Source organism: Gopherus flavomarginatus, chromosome 11 (genome assembly GCF_025201925.1).
Source record: "Gopherus flavomarginatus isolate rGopFla2 chromosome 11, rGopFla2.mat.asm, whole genome shotgun sequence".
Classification (NCBI taxonomy): domain Eukaryota; kingdom Metazoa; phylum Chordata; order Testudines; family Testudinidae; genus Gopherus; species Gopherus flavomarginatus.
The window spans coordinates 965,439-974,467 of NC_066627.1; the positions used below are offsets into that span (position 1 = coordinate 965,439).

At 42.2% G+C, this 9,029-nt stretch overlaps 1 protein-coding gene across 1 annotated transcript; it reads left to right on the forward strand.

The window, feature by feature from the left end:
- The first annotated feature begins 1,586 nt into the window (after window positions 1-1,586).
- LOC127031403 (uncharacterized) lies at window positions 1,587-8,385 on the forward strand. The gene is made up of 3 exons (XM_050918177.1): window positions 1,587-1,809; window positions 2,406-2,585; window positions 7,878-8,385. Exons 1-3 carry the CDS (start codon window positions 1,764-1,766, stop codon window positions 8,309-8,311), a joined length of 660 nt encoding a protein of 219 aa, XP_050774134.1. The 5' UTR covers window positions 1,587-1,763; the 3' UTR covers window positions 8,312-8,385.
- Window positions 8,386-9,029: the final 644 nt, after the last annotated feature.

Here is a 9,029-nt window from a genome sequence, read left to right on the forward strand (position 1 = left end):
AAACCCAACATCCTTCCATCTAAATAAAAACTCCAGCGAAATCAGCGACTCTGCTCTCTATTTCTGTGCCTTAGGTGACACAGTGACTGAAACCCACAGGGGAGCTGCACAAAAACCCACTGAGTGGCTAATCTGATAAGTGCTTGCCTGTCAGACGGAAGACCTGCCTCTCAGCTGATGTGTGTCGGTGTCACTTCATTGGCAGGAGTGGGTCAGTCGCCTATTTAAGACACGGCCCCATCAAATCCCTCTCCTTCCACACGAGAGGATTAGGATTGCAACTGATGGTTTGACTTTAGCAGAATGGTTGGCATTGTATTATCTCCCGAAGGGTTACAGCAACATCAACCAGCTTTCACAAAGCACAATACAGTATTTAGCCCAAAAGCACTACAGAGAAAACCTATAATAAAAACGATAAACTGCCTGCATGCAGAAACTTGATGTAGGCTCACTCATCTTCCACATGGAGATCCCTCAGATACCTGCAGCAGGGTTTTGCCTTCTTGGTTAAAGTCTCATGTCAAGTAATGTTTCACAAATGGAAAATTAAAGAGTCACGCAGAACAGGCTGTGGAACATACAATAAATACTCTTGGGGGAATTTTGCACCACTGCGCACATGCAGAATTTGTGTCCCGCAGAATTCCCCTCCCTCATAGAAAATACATTCTGCCCTACAAGTGCTGCAATTTTGCCTTTTGCTCACCAGAGGCATCTGTAGCGCTGGAAGAGTCAGCAGCATTAACGCAGAATTTTTTGGTGCAAAATTTATTTTTTTGGGTCAGAATTCCCCCAGGAGTAAATATAATAACTCAATGCCCAATTCACGCATAGGAAGGAGGCATCCCAGCCATACACCCTGCTAGTCCAGACGCAGTTATCTGGCTTCACCATCTAAATATCAAATTATAGTTGTTGCTCTACATTTACATCAGCCTTACTAAGAAGGGGATGCATCAAGTGAGGACCAGCCCTTGAATTAATTCAGATTGACTCTTCACACTGTTTGGGCCTCTGTTCCCCAAGCCTCCTGAAACAGGTAGAACCAGACATTGCCCCTTTCCCCAGGGGGACAAAATTTCAAAAGCTGGGGGTGTTGAGACTGGGTATTAATTATTCTGCACTGATGCCAGATTTCTCAAGAAACCCACCCAGTGACCCAAAAATACAAAGAGACACAGAACCTTTAAATGAACCAAGTGTCTGTGAAAATTCTAGGAGCCCATGGCCTCTGGCACAGCTCAACATAAGAGTCTTGGAGGGTTTTGCAGGCTTCCAAGATCTCACTTCTATCCCACTTGATTCCTCCGCGCCCCCTCCCATCAGAAAAGAAAGAAGTGGTTCTAAATCCCTTTCCTTAAGATCAGGAAGGTTTTGCAGATGGAAGAAAAGCTTTTTAGCTTGGTGGCAAACTTTCCTTTCTTCCCACAAGGCAGCGCTCTTTCACCATTCACGGTTCATGCCGAGGTGTCAGACCACATCTTCCTCAACTGGGCCTCTGATTCCCCTGGAATCGCTCCTCCCCCGTCCTTGCAAACACCGTGTTGAAGCCGGGGACGCTACGTTAAAGGCAACAGCAGGCTGCTGTGTGGTTACCACCCTAGTGTCATTCAGCAGAGCAGACCAGCTCTAGTAAGACAGGAGGTGGGTATATATTAAGGCATCTCCCAGAGGAGCCATTCCTTCCCACTTCCTCTTCACAGCTGGAGAAGGCAAGGAAGACACTTGGAGACGGTTCTACCCCACTTCATCCCCTGAAAATGTTCTTCCTCCGTGTCTCGGTTATTGCGATACTTCCCATTCTAGGTGAGTCAGAGCTGAGCAATATTACAGATCTATTTCTCCAGATCCTCAGTGGGTTTAAAGCAGTTTAGCTTAATAGAAAATCACTAGCATTTATAGGCTTTACATCAACTATGCATTTGCTTCCCTACCTCACCACGTTTTATAACTCTTCCCTCTCCTCCTTTACCTTGAGAGTTTGAAAGGGAAAACAAGATATGCTCCTGCAGAGTATAAAACAACCTGTGGTTGAGAGGAGTTTGGTTTTCCAAGGTGGTTGGTTTTTTTTTTAACTGAAAAAAAAGTAATGAAAGTTTGACGATTTTTTTTTTTCAGGTTCATAGAATTTTTCACAGGGATGAAACAACCACCCAACTCTCCAAAAACAAACACAAACTACATACAACGTTAAAAACAAACAACCCCTCTCCCCAAATAGGTCTGGCAGTAACCTATTTTACACCCTCTATCATCTGTCCCTAAATCTCTGTCAATGGCAGTGATTAATAACCTGATGTTTCCTAAGAACTCCAGTTTTACTGCATTTCAAGTGGATTTAGGTGCCTAAATCCTTTAGGATTCTTTGCAAATCCTAACCCTAACCATCTTTTATATTTAAGGAGCGAATGGCAATTCTGTCACACAGACCGAAAGCAGCGTGACTTTATGCGAAGGGGAACCGGTTCTTCTGAATTGTACCTATCAGACTACCGGCTACCCAACTCTCTTCTGGTACGTGCAGTATGGCAGTCAAGCACCCAGGCTATTTCTGAGAGATGGTTCCGCTGACCCGGAGGAAGGTAATAGGAAAGACTTTTCTGCTCATCACAAGGATCGAACCTATCACCTCCGCAAACTTGCCTCCCAAGTGAGCGATTCCGGGGTCTATTACTGCGCCATGAGCCCCACAGAGAGTCACATGCACTCACTGGCAGCACAAAAACCAATTCACAGTGTTTGCCAACGACTCCTCTCAGAAACACAGGCGTTCCCTGCCTGGATCAGACCAAGTTAAAAACAGTCTCCTCTTATTGGAAATGGCCAAAGAATGAAACAAGGGAAAGCACAAAAAACTCTTGAATTGGGATAATCTGGCTCTATGGAATATCTCTTTTTGGCTAGAGGGTGGTAAATACCCTAAAGCAGGCAGATTTGTAGTCAACCCAGACGTCTAGAAACCTTTTAAATGTACCAGGGATAGTCTTATTACCGTTAGATAATGAGATAATATGGCCTGGACGGGGCACTGATCTGGGGCTCAGGAGACTGGAGATTGAATTCTTGGCTCAGCCACTTGCACAAGTCACCTCACCTCCTTCTGTCTCAGTTCCCACCTCTGTAAAATAGGAATAAAATTACAACCCACTTATGTAAAGCACATTGAGATCTAAAGACGAAAACACTATGGAAGAACTAAGCATGACCGTCACCGAGATGGGGATATAAAAATTAGAACAGGAACAAGGACTATAATAGCGTAGAAAACAATAATCCTTTTTGAATTATGCTAATGTCTTGACACCAATTACATCTCGTAGCAATGAATTCCACAGGCAAACTGATGGCCACGTTACGGTATTTCCATGATATGAGGTAAGTTGTCTTGGCAGAATTCGATTTCTATATATCGTTTAAAATCTGACTGTCATAAACAGACAGTTAAGGGTTAATGCCTTTTTTACCTGTAAAGGGTTAAGAAATTCACCTAGCCTAGCTGACACCTGACCAGAGGAACCAATGGGGGGACAAGATGTTTCAAGAGGAAGGAGGGAAGTTTTCCTTTGTCCCAGAGTTAGTTTCAGTTTTGTGCCTGAGTGAAAAGACCCAGGAACCAAACAGGATAGTGAGTATTAAAGAAGGAATAAATTAGTTTATGTTTATTTTCTTTTGTGACTTGTCTTGTGCATTAGAGGGATAATCAAATTGGGTCTTCTTTTGTGTAACTAAGGTTTTGCCCAGGGTAACATCCCTTGTGTTTTGAATCTGTTGTCTGTGAGGGTAGCTTGTATGCTAATCTCTCAGAGGTATTTCTTTTACCTCTTTTCTTTAATTAAAAGTCTTCTTTTTAAGAACCTGATTGATTTTTCCTTGTTTTAAGATCCAAGGGGTTTGGATTGGTGTTCACCAGGAAATTGGTGGAGTCTCTCAAGATTACCCAGGGAAGAGTTACAGTACTTGCGAGGGAGAGATTTTGTAGGGGAAGACAGAGTTTCCCAAATGATTCATAAACAGCTGTTTGAAACGATGTGGGTGGTGGCACCAGACTGATCTAAGCTGGTAGTTAAGCTTAGGGGTTTGCATGCAGGTCCCCACGTCTGTACCCTAAAGTTCAGAGTGGGTGTGAAACCTATGACACTGACAATGAACAAATTCTTAAAAATAAACGTTGATATTGTGTATATATTGATATTGTGTATATATATGTTTACAGTTTATTTTTAAGCATTTTTCATTGTCAGCTTAAATTTTCACAGTTGTGCAAAATTATGGATTTTAAACATTTTTTATTTATTTAAAATTTCAAAGATTCAGGAAATTCTTGGGGGTGGGATGGGGTAGTCAGACAACTGGTGGGTCAGACAATAATTATTTAATGACAGTAGAGAAGGAGATTCAGAAAGTTAAATCTTTAGAAACATTAACACACAAAAATTGTGATCACATGCCAAAATATTCACAATAAATATCCGTAAATAAAACTCTAATGAGTTCTCAAGAAGCATCTTTTCTTACTTTTGTTGTTTACTTCTTACTCTCTGTACATTTCAACCATCGTAGATGGAAATATTTTTAGTTGGTTTGTGTGCTGGTGAAATCAACATTTATCCATAAAAATCTAATGCTTCCAACTCTGAAGATAACCCTTATAAATGCCTCCCCCATTCTTTGATATATCTTAATATTAAGGGATCAAACCCTCAGCTAGTGCAACTCAGGTCAGCGCCCCGGGAGTCAGTGGGGAAGACATCGCACACCCACTCACTCACTCATTTGCTCACTAGGTGGCAGTGTTGCATCCGCAAAACTACATCCCATCCACGGAACACGTTACATTTCAGCCACTATCCATTTCTGAAACCTGCTTTCTACAGTCCCCACCTCCTCCTGCAGCTCAGAGGCTGTGAGAAAGAATTCAAGGGAAAGTGCTCACAAGGAAGAGACACTTTCATAAGCTTGCAGAATGAGCATCTCGAAAGATGCAATATAGGTGTTAAAGGCATTGCCACAAACACAAGATTTTCACTTTACCCTTGTTTTTTTCCTTTTAAAGGAAGAAGCCGCAGCTTCCTTTTTGTGCATCGGATCAGGGGAGGGGGATTATTAAAACACCAAATTATTACAATGAAAATGTCTCTTACTTTTTTTGTTTTAAGTGAGTATGGTTTCATTCCAGGGCATTAACTATTTTGTTTTCATTTTATAATTGGTGGTTCTATTCTCTTTTCTTTTTATCTATTCTAGTCTATTTCTTACACCTGTCAACGGCCAAATGGGAAACTCTGAGAGCTGGGAAAGATCAAAGTGGAGGTGTGTGGGGAGGGTCCAAAATAAAATTATTTACTAGGCAAAATGAAAAAAAAATAGATGGGATTTCTTTTGTGTAAATGGTTCTTTATTTCTGATTTAAATAAATTTCAACAATAGTAAGAAGCTGGGCACCCTGTTTTTTGAGGGGAAGGTAAGTAATTGTGGAAGTAAACTGAGTGAGGTCTTTGCGAATGGGGTACACTTGAAAAGATATTTTGTTATGATAATGTCGTGTGTGGCTGAGATTTTGAAAAGACTTAAAGGAAGCGATGACCCAATCTACAGTTCAGTTTGGGACCCCAAATGCCTTAAGATATTATGAAGCCCCTGAGGAGCTGCACACAATCCCCACTGAGTGAGAAACACAAAGGGCTGAAATGAAATAGCTGAGACTTCGGATGACTCAAGAACTCAGATAATCTCTATTCCTTAATATCTCTGTTTTATTCTTCACCTCCCCACTTTTTTTTACCCTAGCGCTGGGTAGCATTTAGGTTACAATTAAGAGTAAGAGATTAAAGGTTACTATGATTACACCTACTGCTTAGAATGTAGGGTTAAATGTATGTGTATTATTGAGGTTAAGAATTAGGGTTAGGATTAATGCTTTGGGCTGGGGCACAGTCAGGAGCTAGAGGGGTGGAGATTAGAGTTAGACCGATTAAGGTTTAGTATTTAAGATTAGAGTGTAGGATTAGCGTTAAGTTTGGGTTATGTATATAGGTAGCTATGGTTGGAGTAAATAAATGGTAGTATTACAGTAGGGGTAGAAGTTAGTGTGCTGGTTAGGATAGGGGTTATGTTAAAGATTGGGATCAGGGTTAAATTTATAATTAGGGTTAGAAGAAAGTTAAATTTAGGAGTTAGTTTTAGGATTATTGTTTAAAATTAGGGTTAGATTGAAGGCTAGGGCTGAGGTTATGTTTAGGGTGAGGTTTATGATTAGGCTTTAGGACAGGGTTTCTCAAACAGGGGTCACTGCTTGTGTAGGAAAGCCCCTGGCGGGATAGACCGGTTTGTTTACCTGCCTGGTCCAAAGGTCTGGCTGATTACGGCTCCTGCTGGCCGCAGATCGCTGCTCTGGGCCAATGGGAGCTGCGGGAAGCAGCACGGCCGAGGGACTTATTGGCCGCCGTTTCCAGCAGCCCTCATTGGCCTGGAGCAGCGATCTGCGGCCAATCGGAGCCATGATGGGCCGGACTTGTGGATGGGATGGGTAAACACGCCGGCCTGCCAGGCAGGGGCTTTCCCTACACAAGCAGCAACCCTTCTTTGAGAAACCCTAAATGACTTGCCCAAAGTGACCCAGAAAAATTGTGGCAGACCCTGAAATCAAAGCCGGACTAATCTGCATCTTTTGGGGGATAATTATCAAAAACTGCTAACCCTCCCATAATTCAGACGTAAAACAATACCCTCATTTTCACTAATCCTCTGGAGAGAGAAACCAGATAAAATGTCCTATGAGGGATAGCAGATTTTCACAAGAGATGAGCGCATGATTTTCTTGTTGCTTTGTTTGACATCCACTAGAGGAAGCAGCAAAGAATCCTGTGGCACCTTATAGACTAACAGACGTTTTGGAGCATGAGCTTTCGTGGTGGATACCCACTTCCTCAGATGCATGTAATGGAAATATCCAGGGGCAGGTATATATATGCTAGCAAGCAAGCTAGAGATAACGAGGTCAGTTCAATCAGGGAGGATGAGGCAATGGCTTGCCAATTACAGAACCAGTTTCTCCTCTCTTGGTTTTCACACCTCAACTGCTAGAACAGGGCCTCATCCTCCCTGATTGAACTGACCTCATTATCTCTAGCTTGCTTGCTAGCATATATATACCTGCCCCTGGAAATTTCCATTACATGCATCTGAGGAAGTGGGTATTCACCCACGAAAGCTCATGCTCCAAAACGTCTGTTAGTCTATAAGGTGCCACAGGATTCTTTGCTGCTTTTACAGATCCAGACTAACACGGCTACCCCTCTGATACTTGACATCCACTAGAGGGCGCTTCATACCTTTACACCATCCATATTTTACATTATGTTGTGTGTATGTATCAAACTAACTTGGAACCAGAAGCTGAGTGAATTTTCCTCATTGTGTAGTGTCACAAATTGCGAGGAGGGAGACAAAGGTCATGGAGGAAGCAGGTTTCATCTTTAGGACATGAACGATCATTTTCAAAATCACAGGGGAGGAGGAGGAGGAGATATTCTATAGCTAGCTGCAGATCTCGTAACAACACCAGGATAACCTGAAGCTGCAAAGTGCTCTTGTACGTGTCTGTACAGCTCTGGCTTCTACTTCCGCAGTCAGGTGAGACTAATACCTTTAGTTTGAAATAAAGGCATTTACAAAGAAAAAAATAAAGGTCTCTGAACAAAGAAATCATGGGAGAAATTTTGTTTTCCTTTGCAAGAAGACATTGAGAGTAACATCACAAACCAAGTCATCAGTGTGCAAGGAGCAGAGAGACAGGGAGGAGTCCAAGTACCAAGGAGTTTAAAAGTTCCAGTCACACATACACAGATATTTAAAGTCTCTCTTTCCCTCCACAGGTCTTGCACAAAGTGACTCCGTGGACCAGTCTCCTCCAGAAGTGAGAGTCTCAGAGGGGCAAAGTGTAACTTTACACTGTAACTTCACCACCGCTGGCATAAACCCGTGTCTGTTTTGGTACCAGCAGTATCCGAACCAGCCTCCTCAGCATATACTGACTAAAACGAAGTTTGATGCTCTGGATCAGATGCTTGTCCAGGGAAAATTCTTAGCATCTTTGTACATGGGTAATAGGACGGTTCCCTTCAAGACTGAGGCTGTTTCTCACCAGGAGAGCACTGTGTATTACTGTGCTCTGAGACCCACAGTGGGGGAGAACTGCATCTCCGCTCGTACAAAAAGTGAGCCTGGGGCTGTTTATGGCAATATGGCAGAATCGTGTAAACACAGGGCTGGAAGGGACCTCAAGAGACATCTAGTCCAGCCCCTGTGATGATACAGGACCAAATGTACATGGATTATCCTTGACAGGTGTTTGTCTAATCTGTTCTTTAAAAGAAGCTGGTTTTTTTCCTATCTGATATTCTGTTAATCTTCTCGAACACAATTTAGTTCCTGCATTTTACCCTACAGTATATTCCTCTATTTTTTTATTATTATCAGTGAAGATGCTTTGGATTAAAATAGTTTTTTCAGTAAAAAATGTAAACCAGAAAGGGCAAGCGTTAGACCAAGGGTAAAAATTTAGTTTAACTTTTAATAATATTTTGTCACTTCTATAATTTCATATGAAAGCTAGATTAAAGAACTCCCTCCCAGTCTTATGCTACGTATCAGGTAACAAATTTGTCAAAACAAGTCTGACCCTCCTAGAGAAGAGGAGAACTCTATCCATAAACGTGTAACAGATAAACTACAATTTGTCTGTGTTTACAACATCTTATGTGGCAACAAGGTGCATGGTCTTGCGTTCATCCCTCTCCCCCATGAAATTCAATCCACTTGAGCCCAATTTAGTACAAGCCAACCCTACCTAAATGAATCCAAACTGGGTAAACCCTTTATCCAGCTGAACCGAACCAAACACAATCCAATCAAACCCAATCCAAAGCAGTGCAACCCATCTCAATTTAATGCAATTCAACCCCAAACCCAACTCAGGGGATTACAGCCCAAACCAACCAAATATAAATCCAACAAAACCCGGTTCA